Consider the following 20,095-nt stretch of genomic DNA (forward strand, 5'->3'; position numbering starts at 1 on the left):
TTATAAATATATATTTTAACTCAAAAGTACAGTTTTTAAATTTAACCCTAACCCTTGTGCGTGTTTTTTATTTTGACAGCGAATGCGCACCTGCGGACCACTTATGTGCAGCCCTGGTTATTTAGCTCGTCATATTGCAGCCACAGAAATTATTTTGTCCATGAAACCATAAAGCTACACTTTCTTTTTGCCTTATAGTCTGATTTGTCATAACTTCTCCGTTTTGTGGTAAGCTTTTCTTTGGCTGTCACTTCTTCACCCTGACCTGTCTTATTTGGCTCAGCAGAAGTAAAATATATATATCCTGCTGCTTTTACACACGCACTCACATAAGCTCAGCGATTCTCTGCGCGATCAACCTCTCACATGTTTAAGCTGCGGGAGATTTCACTTGTCATGTTTGCATAGTAAGCTAACGATTAATAAGACGATGTCAGAGGAATTGGTGCACAAATTATCATCACTCACAGATCAGTGCTGTCGCTCTCTATACACAGTTCGCACGATTGCAAAGTGAAAGCAAAAAACAAGCGCAAATTCAAACGCGATTTCAATATGTCACATATTGACAGTGGCTCACCGATGCCAATGACATAATTACCCAGCTACATTTCTGAAATAATGCAAAAGCATTGACATATATTTTTTCTTCCTACAATAGCCCGACGGGCAGGGAAGAGATAGATTTTGGTACCCCGACTGAAAAAAATCGCTAGCCCCAGGACGTCGGGCTAGCGATTTTGCGAGCGCTGTATCTGATTGAGGAATCACTCATCTTTGGAAAAGAGAGTTTATTACAGAGAAATGTCTCTTTCCAAAATAAAAGCTATACTATCCGCTTCTTCTGGGCTATATTCTCAGCAGCATAAGGAGAATCATGTGCTAACAGCTGTCTAAATGACTCGGCTAAAGTTAGTAGCATGCTTGTTGTTTTTGTCTTTGCACTAGGATGATGTCGGCGTAAATGTGCAGTCATATTCGTTGTGTTCCCACTAGTGCTTTCAGGTTAATCTCGTTGAAATGACCTTAACACCACAACATGACAAATCTCCGTTAACGAGCTACCGCCGATCGCCCCGTGCATGGGGCTAGACGGCCAACACGTTAACGAGCTAACTGCGCTAACACACTAGTTCCCACCCATGTAATTGAGCATTGCGTGGCACATCCAACATACTGTTTTACTTTAGTCCATGACTCGCTTACCTTCAGGGTCATACGTCACATGAAAACCAAAATAATTCCAAACGCCAGATCTGAATGAGGGTGGGGGAGGTCCATGTTGCAAGGAGAGCTTAACTTCTGTCTTGCTAGCTTGCCCCGCGCTCTTCCTTCTGACTATGCTGTCTGTGTTGAGCGCTCAGTGGATCTGCGCTCGACAGTGCAGCCTAGGCGGAGTAGTCGAACGCAGATTCACTGAGCGCTCAACACAGACAGCATCGTCAGAAGGAAAGTTGATAAAATAAATTACAAATGTTGTATTGTTCGATACATATGCGTGCCGAACCGAAAGCACTGTATCGAACGGTTCAATATCGATACGAATATCGTTGCACCCCTAATGTTTACGGGTTGATGTGTCCACGTCTGTATTTTTGCGTGTGTTCCACATGAGCTGCGCTCGTAGCAGGGCTCTCTGAGAGACATGACTACCTAAAAACCAGAGTGCAAGCTTGTGTGTGCGACTGCACAAATCCCCATCAGAGGAGCACCGCCCTTCAAAGTGGCTTTCACTATCAGCTAGTCCAAACAGTTGTTACTTTATTGTAAATCCCTTATTTCTTTCACTTTTTTCCTCCCTAGCTTTGTTGCGTATTAGCTCTTTTTAAGGTTCCTCCAGCGCTGTTTTGTAAAAGTAGTAATAAATATTCAAATCATTTGTTAAGTAAGAGGATCTTTAAAGACTTTTAAAGATTTTTAAAAGGAATTTGCATGCCTTTTAAAAAATGCAAGCATATACCATCTTGTGTCTACGATTTACAAGACGAACTGATGAATCAAGTTACAGTTTGCTAGTATTAAAAATACTGCAAGCTGAATATTGTGTTTTCACAACATTCATAATATTCTCATAGATAGAGGCTTTTTTTTCCAAATTGAGAAATGCAGTTATACAATAGAACATCGAGGAAAGCTGAAAATATATAATATGATTTTGATTATTAATACTGCAACAGACAGTTTGCCAGGTAGACTCATGAACCACAGTCGTGTATTTGAATCTGACTAACGTGCCTGTTTGTTCATCAGAGATGCTTTTTGAATCTCACACAGTGCGTCGTGCTTTTAAGTAAAAACAAGCTTTTTCCTAATTTTAAAAAATGGGTAGAAGTTGAATTTTGTTTACACAGTGTGCATTTTGTGAAGTCTTTTATTATAGCAGTTTGAGTTCACAGATTTTCACTCTCACACTCTCACGACACAAGAGGTTGCCTCAAGTGGTTCGTGAGATAAAGGCGGCCTTCATAATGACAGAAGACAACCCTGCATCTCTGTCTAGCGCTATCTCTTTTTCACACTTCATTTCCTCCCTCCCACTACTCTCTTTCCCTGCTTTCTCTCTCCACAACAGACTGAAAAACCCTAAAGGTAACAAGGTAAATTAAAAGGCAGCGCGGTAATTCTAAAATTAAGTTTGTCGCTCTTTCATGTCACACCCTTCCCACTCTCTGCCACTACACTACTAAGGAAACGCTTGGCCCAGAGATTCACATGGTCTCGGGTGACATGTCTCTGCGAAGCGTCTTCGAGTTGGTTTCGCTGCCGCTGTTTCCTTCACCATGACACCTCAGATTTGTCAGCAATGGCTGCGACACAGCTTTCCTAGCGAGGTGTGAGGGGAAGCAGAAAGCCAAAGGTGAAAGGAGCTGACAGTGACATGCATGCCCATAATCTGAGACACATTTATACTCACTTTAATCTTCACACTTACAGTTTTTCTAACTTTCTTGCACACGCGTACCCACTTCTGCGTCAGACACGCAGCGCACCACACTTGTACACAATACCGCTTACAGCTTGAGGAGGTGTTGATGGATAAGACATCTGGAGTTGGCTGACAAGGAGAGAAAATGAGGGAGAGCTGTACAGAGGAGAAAAAGAGGAGCAGAAAAAAAGAGGCAGAATCTGGAAGAGAGAGAAAGAGGAAGGAAGCAGACTGAAAATATTCAAGCAGCGGAAAGGAGAGAGATGCAGACGGAGAGAGGAAGACAGAGGAGAGGCTAAAGACGAAGATGTGCGGCAGGTTTTTAAGAAGTGAGACACGGGGAAAGCCAGCTGTTCCCAATCTTATTCTCTCACTGTAAGAGTTCAGAAGGATTTCTGTGCTGTTGCTCAAGGATATGACTGCATATATCCACAATATTTGCCTGACTTTAACCTTATTTGATGACTTATGTCTCCACATGTCAGAGGTAATGAAAGTACTGCAAGGGAAAGCTGCTCCAGTCAGCAGCGGTAGTAATGGGATTTACACAACTTTCACCGCTGCGGGTCGACAAATGAAGATGGTGTTGAAGTTCACTGGTGGAGAACTTGTGGCGGGAGCTGCGCAGCACAGTTATTCAATTCCAGGAATTAGATATAACATTTACAAATAGCATCTTTAGGGAATGCTATTGCATTCACTAAAAAGTCTAATGAAAACTGATGCCTGCCACCAAAACATGTTGGCTCTAGCCTTTTTTATTCATTCATATTTTCACCCAGAACAGCATCAGCAGCGTGGTTTTGTCTTGTAGTTATGTATTGGACAAAGTCAGAATCCTCTTCTCCTGGTTGCCTGAGCTGCCTTTTCAAAGTAAAACACCTGTGGTTTCTACTCTGGGGAGCAAAGTTTCCATCTCCTTCTGCAAAGACTGGGGGAGGCATGATGTGTTATCTCTCCAGTGTTCTAAGCAGCTAAATCTTTTCCTAACAATGATAATCCCTAAGGCAAGGTGTACTCAGAAAACGCAGTCACATTTTCCTCCCTGTGGATCCAGTGATCCGCATCCTTGCCCATCCACAACACACGCACATAAAAGCCTCGCACCTCTAACGCTATAATCTTGTTTATGATTTTTATGCGTAATAAAGCAGCAAAGCTCTAATTTATTTATAAAAGCCCTTACACTGTGTTCTTTTCCCCAAAGGTGTCATATGCGCGACCCAGCTCAGCCTCCATCCGTGACGCTAACCTCTATGTGAGCGGCCTGCCCAAGACCATGACCCAGAAGGAGCTGGAGCAGCTCTTCTCCCAGTACGGACGCATCATCACCTCCCGTATCCTTGTCGACCAGGTCACAGGTATCCATGGGGCAGCACCTCCTCTCCCTTTCACTTTAACACCGAGGCACATGAACCCATTATAAATTGATACTCTCTTGTTTATGTGGAAGTTTACAGAATTTCCCCATTGCCTCGTCATTGCCTTCTCTATTTTTAGGGAAAATAGCAACCGTTCGTGCTTTATTCTAAAAACATTTTTGTGTCACATTTCACTCGACAGTGTGACCAGATTCAGGAATACTGAAACAGCATAGCTCGATGTTTTTCATTATTTATTTCAGTCACCAGTGGACAAATCAAATAAAAGTCCTGTGGTTGCAGTTATGAGGTGCTGTGCAGTCAGTCTGCACCGTTCAGATAATAATGTAATTTCCAGAGGAAGCTTCATGCTATTTAAGCTGGTGTTGTCATGTTTTCCTGTGATTGGCACACCAGTGCAATGACAGCATCGATGTGACCGAAGAGAGCATTTATTAATTTGCATTTTGCGCTTCTTTACGTTCATAAAAAAATGTTGTGCAGATACCCAAAACCCTTTTGAACTTGTGAAAGAGTCACAGAAATCTGAATCAATTAATCAAAATAAAGTCTTGAAAGAAGAATCTTTTTCTACAGCTGTTCCCAAACACGATGACATGTGTCATAACTTTTTTTAAATTCAGCAAATTCAACAAAAATTCCAACTACAGGACTTTATAAGATAATTTTTTAGTACAAGTGAAAAATGTTCTCATGCAGCTCAAATTAGTAAGAAACTGTTAATTAAAGTAATGTGAGTCATGTTATGCTGTGCAAATGTGCGAAAAATATTTTGATTTCGGTCGTACTTCCAGCTCTAGTGAGTAAGTGACCATAAGAGGTAATTTTTCTGCGTGTGACCCCTGCTTGGGATGCCACTGCGAAAATAGTAATTACATGAGGGCATGAATTGCATAGTCTCATGCTCAGTTACACATTCCACTACATCCAGAACGCAGGAATGAATCACATCACCCCATTGTATTGCAGAAGAACCCCTCCAGCATTTCTCTTAGATCCATTTCAGGATGTGTGTGTGTGCCTACGGGCTCCAACCTGCTCCAGTGTTATTTGCAATGTGTACTGATGAAGCAGAAAAGGAGCAGCATGCTGTAAGCCACACTCATTTGCCTAAGCAGAATAAATCACTGCTGGCAGTGAAGTCCACGCCTGTCTGTATGCACTGAGCACAGGAGGAGAGGGGAAAGCAGAGGAAGTGAACACAAAGGATCGGAGAAAAGGAGAATGAGAAAGTGCAGATGAGGACGGAGGAGGTAGAAAAAAAGAGGATGAGCAGAGACGGGGAAGGAAAAGGAATGTGAAGTGAGAGGAAGCAGAGAGAACACTATGAGGATGGAAACGGAAGTTAAAGGTGGAAGAGATACACCGCCTCATCCATAAACACTCAGATGATGGGGCAAATTTCTTGGCCATCTCTTAACTAACAGACCTGTCACACCACCGTCCACTTTAAAGCCAGGGGAGTCCCTGTAAAACACCACACGGCTGCACAGCAAGGCGACATCTGCTTAGTAACAGCCAAATGTGTGTTTGCTCAGGACACATGCCATCGTTAAAACAACTCTCAGTGCATTCGCTGAAGGCTAGGTTCACAAGAGGCTAAATTAATTATTGTAATCACTCTTGTCTAGCACAGGATCAGTTTAAAAGTTGACCGCTTAGCATGTTCAAATGTAATGCTGCAACAGTCAAAAAGGAAAGTACAGCCTCTTTAAAATCTAAGGTTTTACATATCAGGGCATAATAAAACCTTGCAGTCATTAGCTGTACCTAAAATAAAATAAATACAACATCAGATTAACAACAAAATATGGGATATTACATTTAGTCATCCATTTAGTTAACAAAGACTAGATGTAATAGCAGAGTGAAAAACTAAGTCCACACTTAGAGGGTAAGTAACAGACAGGTGCTGCTAATCAAATGCACTTGATTAATCTATCATCAGCAAGTGTGAGCACCTCTATAAAAGCAGCAGTTTGGGCAGTTTGCTGGTCTGGAGAAGGATGCCAAGAAGGAAACACATTAGCAATGATCTTAGAGAAGCGATTGTTGCTGACCATCTGCAAAGGGTTCTTAGAGCTTTTCCAAAACCAAAGTCAAACCAGCCAAAGTCCATCATTATAAAGTGAGAATGATTATTCATAAGTGGAAAACATTCAAGACAGTTGCCGATCTGTTCGGGTGTGGATGTTCCAGCAAATTCACACCATGGTCAGGGCATGCAATGCTCTGCACAAACCCAAGAGCCACATCTCAGACTTTACAGACCTCAGTTAGCATGTTAAATGTTCAATGTCCATGGCAGTGAAATTTGAAAAGACTGAACAAGTATGGGTTGTTTGAAGTTGTTGGCGGGAGAAAGCATCTCCTCTCTAAAGACTGGAACAATGTGCTTCAGACAGACAAGAGCAACATGGAGATGTTTGGCCATAATAATTAGCTCAAAGGGGGAATGATTAGGGTTTGTTTTCCAGTCGCTGACTGTGTATTCCTCTGTATACAAAGTATTCTAGAGTCAAATGTGAGGCCATCATTCTAACAGCTAAAGCTCAGCCAAAATTGAGTAATGCAACAGGGCAGTGATCCCCAAAACAAAAGCAAATCTGCACCAGAAAAAAGAATCAAGGTGTGCCAGTGGCGCAGGTCTCACCTAGTGAGACCTGCACTAGGTCCCAGCCTGATTGAAATGCTGTGGCGGGACTTTAAGAGAGCTGTGCATGAACAAATGCCTGCAAATAAGTTCTCCACAACAATGTGAGAGACTGAGAACGTCATACAGAGAAGGATTTTAAAACTTGAACCATGCTGCATACTTCTTCTGCATTTTTGTTCAGCAATTAATGACACGGTGTAATATGTCATGTGTTTTTGTTCAGCTGAGGTTGTATTTGCCCAAGTCTCTAAGTCCTGATGAGATCTCGATGTTTTATTATGTCCTGTAAAGTTCGTTCTTTTTTTGCATGTTTGTTCAGTACAGTAGTTTGAGGAATATCCCATTCCTCTCTCCTGCACAGTCCCTTTTTTCACACATTGGATGAAAAAATCTAATTAGACCCCAGACTGAATCTTTTTTTAATGATGCCTGGAAAACTGGCTGTTGTGTTTGACAGAAGGCGACGCTGACATCACTCGTCTGGAAAAGAATATCAGAGCTAATCGGACAATTTAAGGCAAACAAGCTATGCTTATCCGCATCGTGTACAAGATGAATATAGTACAGTAAATGAAGACTGGGAAAACAATCCTCACATGCACTCGTGTAAAAGTTATATTGGTCAGCACACACAGAGAGCAGGAGGTGGGTTTTTTTAGTCTGTGAACACCCTCACTTACAATAATTGCTATCCTAACTACTGCCCTGGCCACCTGCCTCACAATTGAAATAGACACGTACTATATATGCACACACAGACACAAAGATTATGTGTGAGAGAGATGTTCTTCAAGGTGGCCCCAGAGGGTTAAGGATCAGCAGGAGAAATGTTAATGATTAATTAGATGTTAGAGTTGCTGGTGATTAAAAACATGGAGGACTTTAGAAGGGCCCTGAGACTAGTATGCTGGCATCATTGACTCATCTTTTTCTTCTCTCTGTTACTGTACAGGCATACGCATACACCCACCCACACACTCACTGCCATTAAAGAGAGAAATGGGCTGCAAATTAAAACTCTCCTGTGACTGCCAAAATGTAAGTACAGAACAAGAAAGAGGAGAGACTCAGAAAGGCAGCGAAGGAGCGAGAGGGATAGAGATTTGTGCTTGGTGTCAGACTGCTTTTTGGTTCAATGAGTGGATCGCTGTCCTGTTAGCCAGCCGCAGGATGTCCTGATGTCGGTTTTGTCACGGTGACACCTCAAAAAAAAGTCCTCAAAACTTTAGTCTTCCTGGCTTTAGGGGCATATTGATAGAGCGTCGTTACAGTGCAGCACCTTGAAGTCTCGGTGCAGGTCGACAGTGAATTATCAGCGTTTTTCTAAAATTCAATTCACTCAGTGATTCACTCTTTCTGCTAAACCGGGGATGGATTTCAAACACACCCTTACCCTGCTGATGTAAACTACATAGGCTTTATACAGGAGCAAATCAGAGAGATGCTGCATAGAGCTGCTGAAGTAACGAATGTTCTGCAGTGACCATCGGCAGATGGGCTGATGATCTCCAGCTCCTGCTCAGCTAAATTGGGAACATGAAGTCTGTTCTGTAAATGACCCTCCTCATCAACAGGATGCACCCTGCAGTCACTCTTCTGTTCTTGAAGACATGAAGGAACTTTAACACTGTTAGCATCATTCGTGGACAGAGATGGCTGAAGCAAAATTCACCAAAACTGGCAAATTGCCCCAAAGACTCAGGGCACGAACGCAACATTGACTCGACAAGGGTATCTCTCCATCTCTCCCCCTTCCTCTGTCTATCGATTTCTTCTGAATGGATAAGCATATTGTCTCTTTATCAGCCCGCATAGCGCCAGATTCCCCCTCCCGCCTTTCTGTCTAACCTTCGGGGAAGGCGGTCAGGCTGTGATTTTATGTTCTGACAGCTGATTTGAGCTAGCCTCAAACACACCAATCTGAAACACATGCAATATCGGAGACCTCTTTGGTTCAATAGCTGGCTATTCTTAGGTCTTCATCTCATATGCACACAGAGGTCAATGCTTACCTGATCAATGACTGCAAATACAATTGATCTGGAGACACAGCTTTTTCAAATGACAGCCCTAATGTGAAACTAAATTGCTGCTCTTTGTGTGTAAGGACCGACTGTAAAAAGGCTGATGCCACGTTTCCCTTTGTGTGGGATGGAAGGAGGTAATGGAGAAAAGATTCCCATGGTAACAAGTAGCAAGCATTAATTCTGTCATATAACTCGTGATGGGGATTGCCTGTGATACTAATAGGTGCATCTTGCACGCACAATGAAATTATATGTAATATTTAGTGAAAGTTGTATGATAGGCAGCAAAAAGAAGCATTAAACTGAGAATGTATAAAAGCTTTTTTCGACAGGCAGCATCACAAATATGCAATGCTAGAGTTGAAATTAGGTTTATGGAGGTATTAAAAGTCTGACCACGTTCAGTGTGCATAATGCTGCACAGAACAGGACCTGTTTAGCCAAAATTATATTTTAATCAGAGCTATTTTCGTTTTACCTGAAACACCCTTTTTGCCGGTGACTTTGGAAAGGAAGCCAGAAAGAGTGCAGTTGTTGCCCCCTGTAAGGTGACATTTTTAGATCAGAAAAAGAGAGAAAAAACAACAACAAGAGAAACAAGAAAGATTTAATTTTATTGTCTCACAATTTGTGATCAGACGGGCTCAACCGTTTTGAAAATGCGCTCCCAGAAGGTCATAACCGAACGTTTTTATGTTTTCAGATGCATAGATGTGATGCGTGGAATTACTCTGCAGCAGTCTGGAGTTGGTTGCTCATGATATAAACACAGTACTCGCGGTGCATATGCTTAAAACGCTTTAGCGCAGCCCATTTCTATTTAGAAGCTGCAGACCGAACACATAATATATTTCCCCTGCTGCCATTAGATCGCTGTAAGCATTTAGTCAACTGGAGAAAAGCTTTTAGAGCTGTTGTTGATGTGGGGAGTGATAAAAGCCATCAAGTAACCTAGAGTACAAACGTGCTTTACACTGGCGTCATCTCTGCAGTTAGATTGAACTTGTAATTTTGGTCTTGATTTAAATGTAAATATTAATTTGTGGTCTTCAGCTTTATTCTGTAGTTTGCAGTTACAGCCTAAACTTCAGCTTTGCTTGTCTTTCCAGTCAGTGCCTCATTTGCGAGGAGGACGACTGCTTAGTTCCCATTTTTGATCCGTTCTTCTCATACCTGTTGTAATGCACAAGTAAATATAGTACTTGTGCATTACAACAATACCTTTTTTCCTCAAAGGAACTGCCCTTTCTCTGCACAGTTAGTATGTTCTCTCCTCTACTGACTTGAATAATGAATGTTCCTCTACAGACTGACACCACACTGATTCCCTGTTCTCTGTCTGTCCAATAGCAGAGAACAGAACGGTCAAGGTGATATGAGCAGAGAGCTTCTTCCTGTAGATGGGATGACTGCAGCCTTGACTCACGCTATCATCTCACATCTCTCTGCCTCGAGTTTGTTTTTCCTGTAATCTTTCGAGTGCGTTCCATCTCTGTGATAGTCGACACACACGCACACAAAACCACATATAGATATGCACATCAATACATGCGTACGCACACACCAGACAGATGGTTGGAGCTCTGCTCTGACAGAGGCCAAATCACAGGGCACCTCCACTCTTCAAAGTCTCTGAGCCTCTCTTCTCACTGCTTTTTTAAATGCCATCTGTACCCAGGCAAACTAATGCTACTTAAAACAAGGACATTGCATTTTTTTTCCCTGCCTCTAATTAGAAGCCAGTAGGAAGTTTCTTTCTGTCTCTGCCATATTAAAAATCTCTTGGAAAGGCAAGTCTAATAATTTGATACTCTTGGCACACAATTGTACGTCAAATAAAAATAAAAGGAGGGGAGATGGGAAAACAGAACACTGGAAAACAACAAGATTTTGCGTATGCATGCGAGCACTGGTGCATGCATCTGCCAGAGTGGGCCTGCTTACAAGAATACATTGTGCTAGATGGATGTGTGTGAGAGACAGAGAGCTAGAGAAAGAGAGAGAAATTCTGTATGTGTGTGTGTGTGTTTCATTATCCAGCAGCCAGGTTTCTCACCTCACTTTTTTCTGGTCCCTCAGAGGAGCAGTCATTTCTCTCTGTCAGTCAGTCAGTGTTTGGGGAAATGATAGTGGGTTTTAGAGAAAGAGTGGCTTTGTTTGGGAAGGAGCAAGCAAGAATAGCACTGTTTCCTTTCATCATCATCCTTTTTCTGTCACCTCCTAACATTCTCCTCTATTACCTTTTCTCCTTTTGTCCTTTCCTTCCTTACTTCTCATCCCCCCCTCTTTCCCTTTCTCCTTTTCATTCCGGTCTTGCCCATCCCCACGCCAAGCGCTCGCTTCTCATCCCCCATCCTCACTCCTTCTGTTTCCCCCTCCCCGGACTGAGGCAGCATGTTATTAGTAAGGCAGCCAATGTGCCTGTCGGTGTGTGTTAGAGAGAGATAAGCACAGGTAGAGAGAGTTACATAAGCCTCTGTTGATTACTGTGGAGGAGAGGGAGAGCAAAAAAAGAGAGTAAGAGGTGAGAGAGAGTGAGAAAGACCGATTGGTATACCTTAGTAAGTACATTGTGCTCTAATGTTGCCTGTATGGCTGGCTGGTGGGTGATAAGTAGGCCTAGGCTTCTGGGGCTGGTTGAAAGGACAGTCATTAGGTTGGACTTCGTAGACTGGCAGCTTGCTTCATAGATTGCGAGTTTGTTTTTGTTACTCTGTTTAACCGGAGACAAATAAACCTTTCTCAAGGTTTATTACATTAATATGGCATGACAGAGTGGTAAAAACAGAACAGGTGCATGGATTTAAGAAGCTGTTTTTATCTTTCTTAAAAATACCTGCATTGTTTTTCAAGGCTCGTTATATTCTACCAATTTTCACCAAGGAGCAAAACCGGTAAAGAAGCAATGCTGCTACGTATTATCTGCAGCTTGTTCGCCAGTATTCTCTACAAAAGTTAACATTTTAACGATCCGTGCTATTTGATTGGATCGTCTTTCTTTCCTATCATAAACACGGGCATTGTATTTTATTTTGACCAAATCCTAAATGTGCCATACTGCTGCAGTAAGTACTAACTAGCTTTCCAGCATGTATTAATCAATTGCTGAATATAATCCCCAACAATTACAATCTTTTAGTCCTCTCTTAGTAACACTTTCTAAAAACTGCAGAGCTCTGCTGTTTTAGGAAAATGCTCAGTGCTTTATTATATATTTGTGACGCAAACCCTGGAAGAAATGGGCTTGGGGCTCTGTGTCACAGTCGGGGTGGGAAGGTTGAAAGCTACAAGAGACTTTGGGTATTTTTTAATTAAATTTTCTGAAATAAGGAAATCAGAGAAATGTAATCTTTATCATTTCACGAGGCGGTGGAGATCTAACAGATGTTGAAGTGAAGGCGGTCTCACTGCAACAGTAATTGGATTCAGAATGCATTTCACATATTGACACCCCAATGGGATGTTGGGTGAACTTCGTGACGTGGCAGTACTATCACTATTAGACGCACTGAGGAATTATGAGAACTCTAAATTTTAAGGCTTGTCAATATTTTTGCTGTGAATGTCGCAAAACCCATTCATTCTGTTTCATTACATGATCTGTGAGCATTCTTGACTGAACAGAGCCAACAGGCACAAGTACAGCATGTGCACACATTTTGCTCAGTAGAATTATGGGTGATGAGGTTTCCTGCCAACCAACCTTTCTCACCTACTTACAATGCTACTGTGCAACCTCAAGGACAAGAGAAGCTGGTGCATACATAAAACAAACAGAATACACACACACACACAAATCTTTTCTCTGTCTCGCTCTCATATAAACACTGCGGTTTGGTCACGCTCCATCGAAAATGGTCATGGACACCTCCAGTCCTCTTTCCGCACTTCATTCTTAATAGCACCTCTTCAAGTCATCACATAAGTATGTGCGTGCACACGTGAATGGGTGTTTGTGTGTTTGTGTCGGGCCTTCATCTGTATGCCAAGCGTTTGTCTGGAGGCCCCCCAGCAAGAACCGGCTTAGAAGGAGCTCAAGGCCAAACAAGTGTGAGGATTAAAGGACGAATAGAGTCCTCTCTTCTGCACTCATCTCAGTGGAGGAAGTGAATGAGCAGTGCTCTCGTCTTTCTTAACTACCGCTGAGGTGCCCTTGAGCAAGGCTCTCGGAGTTGCCAAGCGCCTTATAGAAAAGTAGGGTTATTGCAGTTATCAAAGTAAACTAAGGCATTGGGGATATTTAAATGCCCAGCGTCCATTAGCGAAAAACTGTTATTTACTATACCTCAGAAACAAACGCACTGTTCCCCACTTTTCACACAACATATGCATGAAAACAACTGTAATATGTAAAGAAAGCTGTAGGAACAACAGAGGCTGTTGTTTACACTATGTACATCCCATTAGAATTGCTCGTTTTCCTGCTTCTATCAAGCTAATTAAAATGTGCAGGTACAGAGTTGGCACAAATGGAAATAAGGGAAGAGAATTTGTGAAAGGCTGTCTGGGGAGAGGGAGGTAGAAAGGTTAAAAAATGAGAATTTAAAAAAACATTTTTATGAAGTAAGAGTTAATGAGTTCAACCACCAGACATAAAGAAAATGCTGTGGTTCAAATCGGTAAAGACTCTGAGGTAAGAGGTTTCTTTGTGTATAAGTTCTAAAGTCAGAAAGTTGTTGCTTATATAGTTAAAAAAAAAAAACTTTTCAGAAAAAGTAAAATTATGTTAGACTACAGAGAGCAAATTAGTTTTGAAAATTATTTTTATATTGCCATTCTTTCACAAGTCATGTTTCTGCTGCTGCAAAAGGACACTGATCACCACAGTTTGCAGTAATTGAGCTCCTTTTGTTGTGGTGACAGTTAAGAAAATACTTCCAGCACGGTATTTGAAAGAGGCAAGAAAATTGCAGAGAATATGCAAATCAGTTACCTGAAGAAAAATAAAAATAGAGAAAGAGACAGAGAGAGAGGGAAAAGCACAATGCTGTAAATCCAGAGTACAGTCACATTTATGTATTGGTTTAAATGTTTAAACTGGATTTCACCTTATTAAAAGATAAGTAATTTTTAATGAATGGTTTGCTTTCGTAGAGCGTTTTTATCTTTCTGCTTGGCTGGAAAGTAAATAACCTTCTGGTGCTCGTCTTTGGAGAAAAGAAAAGAACAAAAGGAGTGAGATGGTCAAGGTGCTTAACAGAATGAGAATTCAGGGGAGCGAGTACCATGAGACGAGCCAACAGGAAGTAGCGGGCTGGCATGAACAAAATGTGGAATAACAATAAGGAGTGCCTTTTAAGTGTGTGAGAGAGACTGCACACAATGATGCTCATACACAACATTCCCCTCTTCCTTACTTCCTCTCTTTTATTCAGCCTCAGTCACATAGACATGCCTGTGTGCACACAGTATTATGTAAATAGTCTCTTCGGCAGAGTGCTGCTGTCACTGCGCGAGCATCCTCTGGGCCATGCAGGCAGCCTCATTAAAACAAGGCACAGCATCCGTTAATAGATACACATATGTACACATATACGCATGTACATGTACACGTATAGAGATGCACACTTCTTAATACGCACAATGCACCAGTAAAGGACCCACCAGGGGAGCTTCCCTAAATGTTCCTCTCAGGTGGCAGTCAAAAATATCGCCACGGAAACAGCTCAAATGTCACGGAGAGCGGTGCATGAGGAGGGTGTGCAGGGGTGACTGCGACTGGAATGAGCGTAAGAAAAGACGTGACTTTGTGGCTTTAAACACCCTCTGGGTCAGTGCCACAGTGTGTGTAGCTGGTGTGTATGTGTGGGTATGGCTGTATTTGTGTTACTGTTAGAGTACAAAGCCATTTGCATTAAAAATACTTTACAATTTATTACTTTTTTTGCTTCTTTTACACTGTGGAGCATGATGTCATTGTTTATTTGTGTGGGATCTTTAAATAGGAGTAATCATGTGCAAAAGTAAGAGTGCTACTCAGCAGCACAGACATCTTTTAAATATATAGACAGTAAACCTTTGTCTGATACCTGTAAAGTAAAAGGGGCCCCTGTTTGTTTCTGATCTGCTGGCCCCGCAGGTGGCTCCAGAGGTGTTGGCTTTATCCGCTTTGATAAGAGGATAGAGGCTGAGGAGGCCATCAAGGGCCTGAATGGCCAGAAGCCATCGGGCGCTGCCGAGCCTATAACGGTCAAATTCGCCAACAACCCCAGCCAGAAGACCAGCCAAGCTCTTCTGTCACAACTCTACCAGTCACCTAATCGCCGATACCCTGGCCCCCTTCACCACCAGGCTCAGAGGTTCAGGTGAGTACAGGGGCAGGAGGACGACAGAGGAGAAGGTGGGGAGGGGAGGCTTTTAGGCAGTTTCGACACAATCGTTACTTATATCTCTATATGTGATGTGTCTAATGCAGAGTTTCCAAACCTTTGGCGCTGACCCAGTATTAAATCTTTACTATTAATTTGACGAGCCCAGGAAATTTCCAGTTGAAGTGGAGTGGCTGGTCCACTGTTCAGTAATTTTGAAAGCAGCCTTGCAGACAGTAGGTTGTCCTTGAACAGCCAGTATGAGCAGCCTGATTTTTTTGTCAGAGACATCGCGTGATGAGCCATTTGGGGTGCGCCTGGTTCCAAAAGTAAAAGTCTTTCTCAGACCATTTCCCAGTCTCATTTAATTAACGTGATTATGTTACATGAGTCACTGTTGGAGCACTATTAAGGACGGACGCAAGATGCTCCAAAGTACAAAAGAGCAACAGCAGCATTATAAAAGACCTTTTTAATGAAAATCCGAAAGGATCCAAATGTGTCCACATAAGAACGCAAGTTTGATGTTATCTACAACCTTGTATGAACTCAAATTAATTCACTTTCAGTTAAACTTCAGGTAAATTTTTGAAACAATTGGAAGCCTGAGACAGCGGGCATCTGCTATAAAGTGATGAAAAGCACAATTTCTTAGAAAGAAAGCTAATTTAAAGTGATAGCTATAACATAACAGCATCATGATCTTGTTGCAGAGTCTTTTGTATCTAATTTGACCAAAAAAATGCATTAAAAGAAAAAGTAATAATAAAATAACAGGATTTCAGAGACTGAAACATACTTCCTAGAACCAGTGGCACCTCCTCCTTCCAGGCTCTTTTTCAGAGATGTTTTAAAGTAGCAAATTGAAAACAAAGTGTAGACATAAGATAATCAACAACATGATTGGGCCATCTGCTCACAAGGTTGGGAATCTCAAGTTGAATGTCATCTGCTTATGTAGAAATTAAGGAAAACAAGTAAAGTATTTACTAGAAAGCTTCACAAACAGCCATGCTTTGTGTATCGCACAATCTGAAACTAAAATAATTTGATTTAATGTTTACTGATCAGCTATCAGTCTTAAACTTCATACAGATTTTTCTTGGTCAACGTGAAACTCAGTGCATTCAATTTAGGAAACATGTCTACTCCAAACAACAGGCCTGATTTGGAAAACACGCACCAAGTGTCCATCATTATACAAAGTTAGATACCTCATTGGCCATTGCTTTATGTAGCCGTTATATGTCCGTGTGTCCGAGGACTGCAGCCTTTTGCCAAAATGATTGTTTGCAATGCAATCAGGTGTTATAATTATTCGTGCTCTCTGGATCAGGTGTTACCCTACATTTAGAAATTTAGGTGTCATATTTGTGGTTTGACATGTCTGAAAGGGCATGAATTTCATTTCGTGAAATTCAGTTTGCCATGCAGCGAGCAAAGATTAACTTTCCAGATACTCTTATTCATATCAGTCTGCTCAGCTTTTGCAAGTGCTATAAGGCCGACTGCTCTGCTCTGTTTTTAAAATTTTATTTCTTTAATTGTTTTATTAATGAAGTAGGAAGGTATTTTTTTGTTCTACACACTTAAGTCATGATAAGTACATCAAGTCACTTCCTCCATGTCCACAGGCTGGACAGTTACCATTAAACAAACCATACTGCAGATATTGTTAATCTTAAATTAGAATAGAATATGAGTATGTTGTTGCAGTAACATATATGCTAAAGAATTGTGAACACTTGGGCTCTATAGCATTGTGATGCCGTGGTTAGCACTGTTGCCAGAGGGTCAAATCCCTACTGGGGATGCACCAAAAATTAGCCGACCCCCTTTGAGCAAGCACCTGGCAACAGTGGGAATGAAAAACTCCCTTTTAACAGGATGTAACCTCCGACACAACCAAGCTCAGGGAGGGGCGGTCATCTTCCATGACCAGTTGGGTGTGGCGGGTGGAAAACAGGACAAAAAACACACTGTAGAAGAGAGGCAGAGATTAATAATAAAGTTTGAATGCTGTCTCCAGGTCCTTTAGCTTCCTCCCACATTCCAACGACATGCATGGGTTAGACAAGGTGTTTCGAATATTGCTGGGTTTTTACCATGTAAAGCACTTTGAGGCAACTGTTGTTGTGAATTTCTCACTATATAAATAAAACTGAACTAAACTGATGGACTGGCTCTAGCTCCCTTCGACCTTGAGTTGAATAAGTGGAAGAAGATGAGAAAGAGTCAGAGGTTTCCTGTCTTTGATAAGCTTCATTCTTTTCAACTTTACACACGCTTGAGTAACAGTTGGACATGTTGAATGCGATTCAGTATCGAGTATCATGTTTAATTTCTCACACCTTTAACGAAGCAGATTTTATGAAAACGGGTTCAGAATTAAGTCATTTCTATAGTTTGTTTACTAGCAGATCCTGACTGGTCCAGCATGAGAACTACCCAGACACACATCAAATCACAAACACAATATCTGTGTTTCTATATCTATGGTAACACTTATATTCAGAGAGCATGAGTCACCCCAGTGTCTGTGTTACAACAATGCTGCACTTTCTCTCCTGTGAACAGTCATTTGGCAAAAGCATCCTCTGAACAACAGGTGTGAGCATTGCACCTGGTGCAGGTGTCCGTAAGTCAGCGAGAGCTCTGCGTGGGTCCACCCAGATCAGAGAGGAACTGTTCATAAGAGACTGTGGGGTTCTGTCATTCACAACTACATGTTTCCCCTCATTTCATCATGCTGCCATCGTGTCGATGCTTCCAGGCATATTCAGGCCTGGGCAAAAACACATATTAGGAATATCTTTTTTTTTTCCCATAATTTTTGCAAAACAAAAAGATACATTTTTACTGTTAGGTATTGTCCTTTAATTTTACACTCATTCTGCACGATGTTGTCCACTGTTTTGGACCGAAAGCTATCACCCCTACCAGACATGAAAGACATGAAATACTATAAATACTGCATGAGTCTGTGACTGCATTACAAGCTGACATTATTCAAGAGACTGAGGCCTTAAATCCAGTCAGCAGAGGGCCAGTTAAAACAAATCATTACAAAATGAATATCAGGATTTAAATTTTAACCCCATTTCAGCTTCCCAAAATTAATGTTATCTTCATGTCTTTAAAAAATGTTTTTGCCCAGGTCAGTAATCTTAACACCAAGTTAATATACAGTAGTTCGTACACTGTGTGGCATCCTACCCAGTCATATGCTGTCATTAAAGACCCAAACATCATCATATTATGGCACCTAGAGGTAGTTTGAGCGTACTCCTTAAGCTCAAGTTACCTTTCACCTGAGTAACCAATAAGAAAACAGAAACATCACACTATCATATTATCCAACAAGAATGTTTTAGAACTGAAGACAGAATATGTGCTTACACAATTTCCTCTCTTTCAATAACACTAAGCCGGTCGTGCTGTTTACTCTCCATCAAAGTCAGAGCTTGGAAGGTATTTTTCTTCTGGAGCAGCTTCCCTGGTGTGACACCTGAGCGATGTAGCGTGGCTGTGTGTCTGTGATACGCCAAGCCAATTTACAGGCTCTGCAGGAGAGCTGTCGCTTCTCATCACAACTCACAACCACAGTACACTTCCTTACCGTGTCCCTGTGTTCCTGCTCTCTGCTCCCGAGCCCTTTGCTAAAATCCTTAACACTTAAAAGTTATAAATGGGGTTGATATGTGTGGTTTCCAATTTTTTAACAAAATTTAAGAAGGACTAAGGATGAAAAACTGCATTTATTCAGAGCCGATCTCTTGTTTTGCTTACTTCCAACTATTTTTGAAGTTAGACACATTTTATGTGCACCTAGCAACGAGTACTGGAAATAAAATCCACCATAGATGCTAAAGTTGTTTTAGATAGTAAGAATGTTGTTTAGGAGACCCAAGTTTTTAATAAATCGTCTTGGCACAGTACAATCCTGCTGCAGCGATAATTACATCTGTCCTGTGTGAGTAAATCATGTGGGCCTGCCGTAACGCAAGCTAATGTATAATGTGCTCGTACGGTCCCTCTCCAAGACGGCAAACATAATCGACTCAAGCACAATACGCGAAGCCCTAGATCCCCGCTTGCTTCCAATCCTCTGTCGTTAACTAATGGTACTAATTAGCAAATTAGCCTTATTATATCCAGGGCAGGAGCCAATTTTAATTGAACAGATTTTTGTTTCAAAAAGGAAAAGACAAAAACGCCCATTCCACCATTAACATGCATTGACAGACAGCACAAAAGCCCTATTGTTTGCATCCAGCTTGGAGAGGCAGCGTGAAAAGCTGGCAAAGTGTTTGCGTGGCGAGCTTGCATCAGCGTGGATTCGTACATGTTTGAGAGAAAGGAGAGCGAGAGTGTGTTAGCAGCAGGTTGTTTTGTTGTGGCCCAACGGCCCATCGGCCAGCAGATGTCTTCATGCTCCCGAGCCTGGAGCGCCTCTCCTCTGAGCATCCTCTCCAATTGACTCATTTACCCACAAAGCAGGCTGCTCGTTCCCTCCCCACGTAATGAGCTAATTACTGTTTTAATGATTCCGTATATCCTTTTCTCCACTTTTGTTCTTTGTTTTAGGGCTGCTTTTGTACTGCTTGGTAATTTTAAGTGAGAACAGTGCTACAGTGCAGACACACCATGAAGCCAAGCAATAAGCAGGTCTATCATTTACCCAGAAGGTTTATGTAAACTGTGAAAAGGTTATGTAATTTACCTCCAATGAGGGGTTTCAATGTAGGTCACCACATTATCAATTTATTTACAAAATTGAGCAGTTCCCTCAGAAG

The 20,095-nt window shown here is 41.7% G+C and overlaps 1 protein-coding gene across 11 annotated transcripts in view; it reads left to right on the top strand.

Annotated features, from left to right (window-relative positions):
- Window positions 1-20,095, top strand: part of elavl4 (ELAV like neuron-specific RNA binding protein 4) — an 81,263-nt gene that overhangs the window by 52,086 nt on the left and 9,082 nt on the right. For all 11 annotated transcript variants that reach the window (XM_082525187.1, XM_082525188.1, XM_082525178.1 and 8 more), the window contains 2 exons: window positions 4,134-4,287; window positions 15,071-15,296. In XM_082525187.1, the coding sequence (XP_082381313.1) occupies window positions 4,134-4,287; window positions 15,071-15,296 (380 nt within the window). The remainder of the gene's footprint in view (window positions 1-4,133; window positions 4,288-15,070; window positions 15,297-20,095) is intronic.

Source organism: Aulonocara stuartgranti (genome assembly GCF_965226115.1).
Source record: "Aulonocara stuartgranti genome assembly, chromosome: 23".
In the NCBI taxonomy this organism is placed as follows: Eukaryota; Metazoa; Chordata; class Actinopteri; order Cichliformes; family Cichlidae; genus Aulonocara; species Aulonocara stuartgranti.